Below are 13,251 nucleotides of genomic sequence, written 5' to 3' on the forward strand. Positions count from 1 at the left end.
TGCAGGTAAAAATTCAACACTGAACTACATTTCCCGGCGTGCATGGCAGGTGCGGCATGCGCAGTAGGACGGGCTGGAGTAGGCGAGGGAAGAGGAAAAGGATCGTTGATCGGAGGGGGTGTCACTTCTGTGCGCCGAAGGAAGGGGCAGGAGCAACCAGCGGCGACTGCACACTCATCAGCCCTCAGGACGGTACGAGGGGCACCATGCACCCGGGCTTCGCCGTTGGCCTGGTGTTTCTCGGGTGCAGTAGCAACGTCGTGTTCCTGGAGCTGTTGGTCAGGTGAGGGTGTAAAGGAATGAATGGTGCCCGTAGATTTGTGGTAGATTGGCTCCGAGCTAATGGAGTGTCTGGCTAAACGCGAATTCAAGGCCAGGTGATCCTGTGTTCAGGCTTGTTTCCTTTGACAGTTGGTTAAGGAGCAAATTTATTATCAAAGTACAATAATGCCACCATATACAAACCTGTAGGTATTCTCAATAAATCTATAAAATAATAGCCATAACAGAATCAGTGAAAGACCATCCAACTAGGACACTCAACCAGAATGCAAAACGAACTGTACGAATACAAAGAAGAAATAATAATAGATAAATAAACAATAACTATCTTGAACGTAAGACGACGAGTCCTTGAAAGTGAGTCTATTGTTATAAAACGTTTCAATGATGGGACAGGTGGAGTTATCCCCTTTTGGTTCAAAAGCCTGATGATTGAGGAGTAGTAACTGTTCTTGAAACTCATGAGGCTCTTGTACTATACTGTCTTCCTGATGGTGTGCCCTGGGTCCTTTGGAGGGGGCAGGGGTGGTGGCGGGCATTCCCTGATGATGGATGCTGCTTTCCTGCAACAGCATTTCATATCGATGTGCTCAACAGTTGGGCGAGCTTTACCCTGAATGGACTGGGCCCTATCCACTAGTAGGATTTTCCATTCAAGGGCGTTGGTGTTTCCATATCAGTCAGTACACTCTCCACTATACATCTATAGAAGTTTGCCAGAGATTTAGATGTCATGCTGAATCTCTGAACTCCAAGGAAGTAGAGGTGCTCCCATGCTTTCTTCATAACAGCACCTGCGTGCTGGGCCTCAAAACAGGTCCTCTCGAATAATATTACTTAGGAATTTAAAGTTGATGACCCTCCCCACTTCTGATTCTCTGATGAGAACTGGCTGAAGTACCTCTGGTTGCCTTCTCGTGAAGTCTACAATCAGCTCCTTGGTCTTGCTGACGTTGAGTAAGAGGTTGTTGTAATGACACCGCTCAGCAAGATTTCCGATTTCCCTCCTGTATGTTGATTCATCACAACCTTTGATTTGGCCAATGACAGTGGTGTCATCAGCAAACTTGAATATGGAATTGGAGCTGTGCTTAGCCATACTGACATAAGTGTAAAGTGAGTAGAGCAGGGGGCTAAGCACATAGCCTTGTGGTGCACCTGGGCTGATGGGGATCATGGAGGAGATGTTTGAATCCAGACTGACTGGGGTCTGCAAGTGAGGAAATCCAGGTCCAGCTGCGCAAGGAGGTTTTGAGGCCCAGGTCTTGGTGCTTATTGATTAGTTTTGCAGGGTTGATGGTATTGAATGTTGAGTGAAGAGTCAGTGAGATTGCATCTGTTGTGGACCTGTTGCTCTGGTAGGCAAGTTGGAGTGGATCTAAGTGGCTTCTTAGACAGGAGTTGATGTGTTTCATCTTCAACTCCTCAAAACACTTAATCACTGTGGATGTAAGTGCTATCCACTGATAGTCATTGAGGCAGGTCGCAACACTCTTCTTGGGCCCAGGTATAATTGAAGCCTGTCTGAAACAATTGGATACCACACACTGCCAAAGTGAGAGGTTCAGGATCTCAGTGAGCACAGCAGCCAGTCAATCAGCAGGCCTTTACTGGCCATGGTCAGTTACTCCATCTGGGCTAGATGCTTTTTGTGGGTTCATCCTCCTGGAGCCTGCTCGCACATCAGCTTCAGATACTTAAATCATAGGATCATTGGGGGATGTGGGAGTTTGTGGCAGTTCCAGCATGCTCTGGCATTCAAAGCGAGCACAGAAGGCATTGAGCTCATCTGGATGTCTTACTGTTCCTATGTCATGATTTAATTTTATAAGTTAATTTTATAACTGTTGAATATCTTTTGTTGATGCAAGTTTGTTCTGGAATTGCCACTTTGCCCGCGAGATAGCTTTCCAGAGATCATACCTGGCCTTCTTGTAACTTTCTTGGTTGTCAAACTTGAATGCCTCTGATCTGGCTCTCAGCAGATTTTAGATCTCATTGGCCATCCAGGGCTTCTGATTCGGGATGACTCTGAATAATTTTGTGGGGACACGCTCGTCTACAGCTGTTTTAATAAAGTCCATTACAACTGTGGTTCATCCACGAAAGAATCCTTGGATACGGCTCAGTCCACTGACAAAGCAATCCCATAGCTGTTTCTCTGCCTCCCATGACCTATGTTGTCCTAAATGTTTTAAAATATAATTAGTGTAAAAAGTGAATAAAATGGTGAGGTAGTATTCATGGACTGTTCAGAAATCTGATGGTGGCATAGAAGAAGCTGTTCCTAAAACTTAGTGTGTGTCTCTTCAGGCTCTTGTACCTCCTCCCTGATGGTGGTAATGAGAAAGCGTGTCCTTGATTTTATGGGTCCTTAATGATAGTTGCTGCCTATTGGAGGCATCATCTTTCGAAGATATCAGATAGTCCTCAAATTCCTCATGAAGTATAGCTGCTGGTGTGCTTTGTTTGTAATTGCATCAATGTGTTGGGCTCAGGATGTACCTTCAGGGATGTTGATTCCCAGCAACTTGAGGCTGCTCACCCTTTCCACTTCTGATCCCTCAAGGACTGTGCGCTTTCTCCCAACTTCCCCTTCCAGGATTCCACAGTCAATTCGTTGTACTCAACATCAGTGAGATCAAAGTTGTGGCACCCCTCAACCAGCCAAATCTATCTCAATCCTGTACGCCTCATCATCACCATTTGAGGTTCCTCCAGTCTCCCAGATGCCCACATCTGGGCCAGGTGCGCTGAGAGACCGTGTTAGGAATCTGGAGCTGCGGCTTGATGACCTACAGCTTATTAGGGAAAGTGAACAGGAGATAGATAGTAGCTACAAGGAGTTAGTCACCCCGAGGCTACAGGGGTTAGATAAGTGGGTGACTGTCAGGGAAGGGAAGGGAACCCATCCCCCTCAGTAACCGATATCTCGTTTTGGATGCTGTTGGGGGGGGGGGGGGGGGTGACCTGACAGAGGACAACCACGGCGATCGGGTCTCTGGCACTGAGCCTGGTTCCATGGTGCAGAAGGGAGAGAAGAAGATGAGGAATGCGGTAGTCGTAGGGGATTCCATAGTGTAGGGAACAGACAGGAGGTTCTGTCAGCCTGATAGAGATACCCACGTGGTGTGTTGCCTCCCAAGTGCCAGGGTACAGGATGTCTTGGATCGGGTGCTGTGTATTCTGAAGGGAGAGGGTGAACAGCTAGAAGTCTTGGAACACGTTGGTGCTAATGACATAGGTAGAAAAGGGGAGGAGGTCCTGAAGAGATAATTCAGGGAGTTGGGTAGGAAGCTGAAAAGCAGGACCTCTATGGTAGTGATCTTAGGATTGCTGCCTGTGCCACGTGCTAACAAGTGCAAGAATAGCATGATCAGGCATATTAATACTTGGCTGAGAGACTGGTGTAGGGGGCAGGGCTTCTGGTTCATGGATCATTGGGGCCTCTTCTAGGGGAGGTACAACCTGTACAAAAAGGAAGAATTACACCTGAACCCAAAGGGGTACAATATCCTAGCAGGCAGGTTTAATAGGACAATTAGGGAGGGTTTAAACTAATTTGGCAGGAGGATGGGAACCGGAGTGATAGGGCTGAGGAAGGGGAAAACAGAAATAAATCAAAGATGATGTGCAACAGAGATGATAGAAAGGACAGGAGATGAGACATAATCACAGCCAGTGGGATGAGCTACAGGGCAACAGAGGCATGGTGCAGTTAAAACAGAAAACAACAAATACTGGACTGAAAGTGTTATATTTGAATTCAGGCAATGTAAGAAATAAAATGGATGAGATCTTGAAATTCAGCTACAGATTGGCAAGTATGATGTTGTGGCCGTCTCTGAAACTTGGCTGAAGGATGGCTGCCATTGGAAGCTGAATGTCCAAGGATATATGGTGTATCAGAAAGATAGGTTAGTAGGCAGAGGGGGTGATGTGGCCACATGTATAAGAAATAAAGTTAAATCATTAGAAAGGGATGACATAGGATCGGAAGAAATGGCAAGGATAAAAGGATCCTAATGGCAGTTGTATACAGGCCTCCAAACAGCAGCCGGGATGTGGATTACAAATTTACAGCAGGAAATGGGCAATGTCATTATAATCTTTGGGGATTTTAACATGAAAGTGGATTGGGGAAACCAGACCAGTAGTGGACCTCAAAAGAGAGAATTTGTAGAATGTCTAAGGAATGGCTTTTTAGAACAGCTTGTTGTTGAGCCCACTAGGGGATTGGCTGTGTTGGATTAGGTGTTATGCAATAATCCAGAGGTGATAGAGAGTTTATGGTAAAGGAACCCTTGGGGAACAGTGATCACAATATGGTCGTGTTCGCTTTGAAATTTGAGAAGGTTGATACAAAATTCCAATGTGTCAGTATTTCAGTGGAATAAAGGAAATTACAATGGCATGAGAGGGCAACTGGCCGAGGTTGACTGGAAAGGGACACTAGCAGGAAGGACACCAGAGCAGCAATGGCTGGACTCTGTGAAAAATGAAGGAAGTGCAAGACAGTTCTGTTCAGCTTCAGTTTATTGTCATTTAAAAACCGCGAATGCAATGCAGTTAAAAAATGAGACCACGAAAATCCACATAACATTCAGTAATCCCCAAATCCAGAGTCCAGAGAGGCTGCTGCGTATTAATATCGTGCTACCATCTTAGCATGATCCCCGGAAAGGAGCTCCAAATCCACCAGACAAAACAAGACGACCCAGACACACCAAGTCAAGAGTCCAACTCTACCACCCAACAAACTAAAAACTAAAGCTACAAGACCTACACAAAACCACATAGTTATAGTTAACATATAGTTACAGCAGTGCAAACAATACCATAATTGATTAAAAAAAACGGACAATGGGCACAGTAAAAATAGTCCAAAGATGTTAAAAGACTATAAGTTCGAAAGAAACCACCACACAGTTTCCACAAGTCCTCAGGGTCCTGATAGACTCGTCATCTGACGCAGGCGGCAGAAGGGAATACCCCCGCTATGGACTTCCATGGCGCCGGACCCAGCCTCGCAGATGCAGCACACAGTAAAAGTGCCCCGACCACAGCGGACTCCGAGTCTGTTAAACCTCCGAGCCTCTGACCATCCCCTCCGACACAGCCACTCCAAGCACCATCCTCTGCCGATCACACTACGAGGCCCCCACCAACAGTTATTTTCCAAATAATAAGACATTTTCAAAGGGAAGAAGGACACTACCGTAGCTGGCAAGTGATGTCAGAGCCAAGTAAAAGCAAAAACGAGGGCTTACAAGGAAGCCAAAGCTAGTGGGAAGTTAGAGGATTGGGAAGCTTTTAAAAACTTGCAGAAGGAAACAAAGGTGTTCATTAGGAAGGAAAAGATGAATTATGAAAGGAAGCTGGCAACTAATATCAAAGAAGATCCTAAAAGCTTTTTTAAGTATAGAAAGGGTAAAGGAGAGTTGAGGGTAGATATTGGACCAATAGAAAATGATGCTGGGGATATTGTAATGAGAGATGCAGAGATGGCAGAGGAACTGAATGTGTATTTTGCATGTCTTCACAGTGGAAGACATCTGCAGTATACTGGACATTCAAGAATGTTGGGAAGTGAAGTATGTGCAGTGAAAATTATGACTGAGAAGGTGCTCAGGAAGCTTAATGTCCTGAGGGTGGATAAGTCTCCTGGACCTGATTAAATGCACCCTTAGGTTCTAAAGGAAGTAGCTAGAGAGATTGCGGAGGCATTAACAATGATCTTTTAAGAATCGATAGATTCTGGTATTGTACCAGATGACAGGAAAATTGCAAATGTTACTCCGCTATTTAAGAAGGGTGTGATGCAGCAGAAAGGAAACTACAGACCTGTTAGCCTGACATTTGTGGTTGGAAGGTTGTTGGAATTGATAGTTAGGGATGAGATTATGGAGTACCTGGAGGCACATGACAAGATAGGCCAAAGTCAGCATGGTTTCCTGAAAGGAAAATCCTTCCTGACTAACCTACTGCTTATTTTTTGAGGAAATTACAAGCAGGGTAGACAAAGGAGATACAGTAGATGTGGTGTACTTGGATATTCAGAAGGCCTTTGACAAGGTGCGGCGCATGAAGCTGTTTCGCAAGATAAGATCCTATGGAATTACAGGGAAGTTACTAGCATAGATGGAGCATTGGTTGATCGGCAGAAAGCAGAGAGTGGGAAAAAAGGGGTCCTATTCTGGCTGGCTGCCGGTTAACAGTGGAGCTCCACAGGTATTGGTGTTGGGACTGCTGCTTTTTACGATGTATGTCAATGATTTGGACTATGGGATTAATGGATTTGTGGCTCTATTTGCTAATGATACAAAGATAGGTGGAGGAGCGGGTAGTGTTGAGGAAACAGAGCCTGCAGAGAGACTCAGATAGTTTAGGGGAATGAGCAAAGAAGTGGCAAATGAAATACAATGTTGTAAAGGTATGGTCATGTACTTTGGTGGAAGAAATAAATGGGCAGACTATTATTTAGATGGGGAGAGAATTTAAAATGCAAGATACCCAAAAGGGTAACCTCCAGGTTGAGTCAGTGTTGAGTCAAGGCAAATGCAATGTTGGCATTCATTTCTAGAGGTATAGGCAGGGATGTGATGTTGAGGCTCTATAAGGCACTTGTGAGACCACACTAGGAGTATTGTGTGTAGTTTTGGACTCCTTATTTGAGAAAGGATATACTGACATTGGAGAAGGTTCAAAGATTCACAAGAGTGATTCCAGGAATGAAAGGTTTACCATAAGAGGAACATCTGGCAGCTCTTGGGCTGTATTCCCTGGAATTCAGGAGAATGAGGGGTATCTCATAGAAACATTCCGAATGTTAAAAGGCCTGAACATATTAGATATGGCAAAGTTATTTCCCACGGTAGGGGATTCTAGGACAAGAGGGCATGACCTCAGGATTGAAGGATGTCCATTTAGAACAGAGATGCAGAGAAATTACTTTAGTCAGAGGGTGGTAAATCTGTGGAATTTATTGCCACGAGCGGCTGTAAGTCATTGGGTGTATTTAAGGGATAGGTTCTTGATTAGACAGATCATCAAAGGATATGGGGAGAAGGCAGGGGAGCGAGGATGACTGTAAGAATTGGATCAGCCATGATTGAATGGCAGAGCAGACTCAATGGGCCAAATGGCCTACTTCTGCTCCAATATCTTATGGTCTTATGCACAACTTTATATCTAAAGTGTGTTGTGAGATCCTGAGGTAATGAAAAACATTTTAATATCTTGATTCCGAAACAAAAATAAATAAATTCTTTTTAGGATTTGAATTTTCTCTTCCAAATTTAAAAACAACGAATTATCTGCTCTCAAACTCATCACCTTTCCAAGGGCAATTAGTGACTGGCAATAAATGCTGGCTTAGCTGGCATTGCCCACATTCCAGAAATGAATAAATTTTTTTTTAAACCTAGCAGTTGCATTTTGATACAGATGGGGTGGCTGAAGAAAACGGAAGAGGATGCCTTGAGTGTTGTACGCAGGAAGAAAGTTCAGTATATTTAGAGTAGTAAATCTGCAGATGTTGCTTGATGCTGGAGGAACTCAGCAGGCCACGCAGGATCTATGGAGAAGAGTAAACGGGCAACGTTATGGGCCGACACTGTTCATCAGGACTGGAAAAAAAGATGAGAAGTTAGAGCAAGAGGATGTGGGGAGGAAGAAGTACAAGATGGTGGATGATAGATGAAACCGAGATAGGAGCATTTGTAAAGTAAGGAATTGGGAAGTTGATTGATGAAAGAGATAAAGGGATAGAGAAGGGGGAATAAGACAGGAGGGAGTAGAAGACCATGGAAGAAAGGGAAGGGGTGGGAGCACCAGAGGAAGGTGATAGGCTGGTAAGGACATGAGGTAGGGGAGGGAAATGGGAATGGTTAAGGGGGGGGGGGCAATTACCAGAAGTTCAAAAAATTGATGTTCATGCCATCGGGGTAGAGGTTACCTAGACAGAATATAAGGTGTTGCTTCATCATTAGCAGTAGAGAAGGCCGTGGACTGACATGTCATAATTGAAGTGTGTAGAGAGGGCTTGGTATGGCACTTGTTCCACTTGCATGAATAAGTACCAGGAGGAGGATTAGTGGGGAGGGGTGAATGACATGGGAGTCACTTAGGGAGCCCTTAACTGCCCATCACCTCCCTCCAGTGCTCCTATCCCTTTGCTTTCTTGTATGGTCTTTGCACTCTCAGAATCAGAATCAGAATCAGACTTTAATCGCCAAGTACCTGTACACATACAAGGAATTTACTTCCGACAGATGTTGTCTCTCTGCTCATAACAGATGATAAATATAAATGAAAATATAGATTATATATACAAGTAGTGCAATCCAAGTAATAGTTAGCCGACAGTTAACCGGCTATCAGATCAGATCAGATAATCCTATCAGATTTAGCCTTCTCCAGCCTTTTATCTCTTTCACCTATCAGCTTCCCAGCTCTTTACCACACCCTTCCCCCCTCTCTCGGTTTCAGCCATCAACCTTGTACTATTTCCTTGCCTCCTCCAACCTTCTTGCTCTGACTTCTCATCTTTTTTTCTAATCCTGATAAAGGGTGTTGGCCTGAAACGTCAACTGTTTACTCTTTGCCATAGATGCTGCCTGGCCTGCTGAGTTCCTCCAGCAATTTGTGTTGGTTGATATATTCAGACTGTTCCAATAGAAGATGATACCTGTACACGCTTCAGTCAAAGTATGAAACAGCATTATTAACATCAAGCGAGATTATTCTTTGCCTTTTGATAGACTTTCATTTAAATTCATAACCTCAGGGTGTCGCAGAAAACTTACAACTTTTTTTTAAAGTGTTTACATTTATGATATAGGAAAAATAGGTACAGTATCAAGTTGCACATATCCCACTGAATTCAGCTGGGGATATCCATAGGTCCAGGATACCATGCAGTGGGGCTGAGATAACTAATTGCTGAAATGTCATGGTCAACATTAAATAAGATGGAAAATGGTTTCTTCCTGTGCTGCCATTTCTATGAGCCTAATATCTCAGTTCAGTTGTCAGAAAATGTGAATGACCAGACCTGATGTCTTGAGATGGGAAAAGTTAGGGAGGTGGAATCTCTTTCTTGATACCCTGTTAAACTTGAAGCTAATATTTTGAGAATGATTCCTATTTTATTTTCTTATGTTGGATATATATATGTAAAAAATGAAGAGCAGGAGTAGGTCACTCAGCCTCCTGAACCCCCTCAGTCATTCCGTGAGATCAGGGCTAATCTGATTGTAACCTCAGTTCCAAATTTCCACCCTTTATTTATCAATAATTTCATTATCAAAGGGAAACAGAAAGAGTTCTGATTCACTGGAAGTGTTATTGCCTCATGTACCAAGTAACAGTGAAAAGCTTGTCTTGCATTCTGTTCATACAGATCAGATAATAATGCAATGCATTGAGATAGAGTAGAGCAAGTTGTGCAGATTAAAGTGTAACAGCTACAGAGTGCAGGTAGCCAGTAAGGTGCAAAATTGTAAAGAGGTAGATTGTAGGGTCAAGAATCCATCTTATTGTACTAGGGAACCATTTAATAAGTTTGAAATGGCGGTGTGTAAGCTGTCCTCGAGCCTGCTGGTATGTACTTCTGTATCTTCAACTTGATAGGAGAGTGGAGAAGAGAGAATATCTGAGGTAGGTGTGGTGTGGTATGTGATTATGCTGGCTGCAAGATAGTATATTCATATTTCCTCGTCATATAGAAATTCAGTGAATTGGTCACGTGATTTCTCTCTTGTAAGAGTCACATTGATAAGTGGAATGTTTCTGAGTCCTTTTATGGCATCTTCAGTGATAACTTGCACTGTTTTCCCTATGATGGTTATAAAGCTTACCAATTTGTAACTTCCCATTTTCTGCATCCTACTTTGAGTAAAGGAGTAACATTTCCTATTTCCAGTCTCCTGGGTCCTTCCTTGAATCTAGGGTATTCTGTAAAATTAAAACTAATGCATCGCCAATCTCACCTACATTTTCTTTAGAGATGTAGAATGAAGTTTTACAGGTCCTGGTGATTTGTCAATCTATAGCTTTACTACACAATTACTCTGATTTAATGCATTCATGTGTCTACTGAGAATTGTTCATTAATTTGTAACTGATCTATTGATTTGATTGTCTTATTTTTTTCATAGGAAGAGCAATTTATACAAAGAAAAGTTCAGGTTATTGGAATTTGCTGCTAAACTATCAGTTTTATTACACTTGTAGTTTAAAAATGGTGAGGACAATATGAGTGAGGTTGATGTTCTGGAGCATGTCGATATTAAGGGAGAGGAGGTGATGGAGTTGTTAAAATACATTAGGACGGATAAGTGCCCAGGGCCTAACGGAATATTCCCCAGGCTGCTCCACGAGGCGAGGAAAGAGATTGCTGAACCTCTGGCTAGGATCTTTATGTCCTCGTTGTCCATAGGAATGGTACCGGAGGATTGGAGGGAGGCAAATGTTGTCCCCTTGTTCAAAAAAGGTAGTAGGGATAGTCCAGGTAATTATAGACCAGTGAGCCTTATGTCTGTGGTGGGAAAGCTGTTGGAAAAGATTCTTAGAGATAGGATCTATGGGCATTTAGAGAATCATGGTCTGATCAGGGACAGTCAGCATGGCTTTGTGAAGAGCAGATTGTATCTGACAAGCTTGATAGAATTCTTTGAGGAGGTGACCAGGCATATAGATGAGGGTAGTGCAGTGGATGTGATCTACATAGAATTTAGTAAGGCATTTGACAAGGTTCCACATGGTAGGCTTATTCAGAAAGTCAGAAGGTATGGGAACCAGGGAAATTTGGCCAGGTGGATTCAGAATTGGCTTGCCTGCAGAAGGCAGAGGGTTGTGGTGGAGGGATTACATTCAGTTTGGAGGGTTGAGACTAGTGGTGTCCCACAAGGATCTGTTCTGGGACCTCTACTTTTCATGATTTTTATTAACGACCTGGATGTGGGGGTAGAAGGGTGGGTTGGCAAGTTTGCAGACGACACAAAGGTTGGTGGTGTTGTAGATAGTGTAGAGGATTGTCGAAGATTGCAGAGAGGCATTAATAGGACGCAGAAGTGGGCTGAGAAGTGGCAGATGGAGTTCGACCCGGAGAAGTGTGAGGTGGTACACTTTGGAAGGACAAACTCCAAGGCAGAGTACAAAGTAAATGCCAGGATACTTGGTAGTGTGGAGGAACAGAGGGATCTGGGGGTACATGTCCACAGATCCCTGAAAATTACAGGTAGATAGGGTAGTTAAGAAAGCTTATGGGGTGTTAGCTTTCATAAGTTGAGGGATAAAGTTTAAGAGTCGCGATGTAATGATGCAGCTCTATAAAACTCTGGTTAGGCCACATTTGGAGTACTGTGTCCAGTTCTGGTCGTCTCACTATAGGAAGGATGTGGAAGCATTGGAAAGGGTACAGAGGAGATTTACCAGGATGCTGTCTGGTTTAGAGAGTATGGATTATGATCAGAGATTAAGGGAGCTAGGGCTTTACTCTTTGGAGAGAAGGAGGATGAGAGGACACATGATAGAGGTGTACAAGATATTAAGATGAATAGATAGAGTGGATAGCCAGTGCCTCTTCACCAGGGCACCACTGCTCAGTACAAGAGGTCATGGCTTTAAGGTAAGGGGAGGGAAGTTCAAGGGGGGTATTAGAGAGTGGTTGGTGCATGGAATGCACTGCCTGAGTCAGTGTTAAGAGACTACTAGACAGGTATATGGAGGAACTTAAGGTGGGGTGTTATATGGAATGCAGGGTTTGAGGGTCAGCACTGCTCAGTACAAGAGGTCATGGCTTTAAGGTAAGGGGAGGGAAGTTCAAGGGGGGTATCAGAGAGTGGTTGGTGCATGGAATGCACTGCCTGAGTCAGTGTTAAGAGACTACTAGACAGGTATATGGAGGAACTTAAGGTGGGGTGTTATATGGAATGCAGGGTTTGAGGGTCAGCACAGCATTGTGGGCTGAAGGGCCTGTAATGTGCTGTACTATTCTATGTTCTAAATATTCTTTTTTTCAGGGATTTTCCAGGATGTGGGAACATTGTGACATTTGGACAGTTCCTGTTTATAGCACTGGAAGGTTTAATCTTTCAAGCTCACTTTCTCACAAAGCCCAGAGCAATTCCATTGAGGTACTGGAAAAGTTCTCTTTTTGGAGGGGTTGGATACTAGTTTGTGTACGAGTAACTAGAATTTGCGTTTTGAAATGCTCCTTCCTTGTTTGTGATCTCCTGTAGCCGAAACATCAGAGTAATTTTTATAGCTGTCAGATCCATGTTCTCTTCCATCTGGTCTCTTACATGGTACCAATTATTAGTCACTGCTCCTTGGGGGAGTAACTTCATCTGCCTAGACTTTAAACTCTTCCAATGCCCCCTCAATCTTTTGCTTCAGGGAAGAGAATGGTCTAAAATTCCTCTCATGTTTGTGCAGGAAGCTTCCAGATGTCTTGCATTTCTTTTCTCATTCCTGTGAAGTACATTAACTTGTTATTCCACTTAAACATTTGTTGGAGAAATTCCCCTACTGGTATCAGCTTGTACTCTTTCCCCTCCCTGCGCCTTCTTACCTTGGCTTCTTTCCCCTTCCTCTCTAGTCCTAATGAAGGGTGTTGACCTGAAATGTCAACTGGTTATTCCTCTCCATAAGATGCTACCTGACCGCTGAGTTCTAGCATCTTGCACTTGTTAATCTGGTTGTCTCATGTGAGATGGTAGATAAAGCAATTGCTCTTCAATTTAAATTTTTATCTTTTCTCTGTTTTCTTTCTTTTTCACATAGGAACTACTTCATTATGGTGTCCATGTTTTTCATTGTGAGTGTGGTTAATAATTATGCCCTCAACTTCAATATTCCAATGCCCTTGCACATGATCTTCAGATCAGTAAGTAGTTTCTTACCTATCAATATAAAAACAAATAATGAAACTAGAGACTATGACAGTATGTAAGGCTTGTGTTT

At 43.4% G+C, this 13,251-nt stretch overlaps 1 protein-coding gene across 1 annotated transcript in view; it reads left to right on the forward strand.

Moving 5' to 3' along the window:
• Nucleotides 1-79: 79 nt before the first annotated feature.
• slc35b4 (solute carrier family 35 member B4) overlaps nucleotides 80-13,251 on the forward strand; it is a 50,519-nt gene continuing 37,347 nt past the window's right edge. The window contains exons 1-3 of the mRNA XM_059987072.1: nucleotides 80-283; nucleotides 12,309-12,422; nucleotides 13,072-13,174. Coding sequence (XP_059843055.1) covers nucleotides 207-283; nucleotides 12,309-12,422; nucleotides 13,072-13,174 — 294 coding nt within the window. The 5' untranslated portion in view covers nucleotides 80-206. The remainder of the gene's footprint in view (nucleotides 284-12,308; nucleotides 12,423-13,071; nucleotides 13,175-13,251) is intronic.

The sequence above is a fragment of the Hypanus sabinus genome, chromosome 13 (genome assembly GCF_030144855.1).
Source record: "Hypanus sabinus isolate sHypSab1 chromosome 13, sHypSab1.hap1, whole genome shotgun sequence".
NCBI lineage: Eukaryota > Metazoa > Chordata > Chondrichthyes > Myliobatiformes > Dasyatidae > Hypanus > Hypanus sabinus.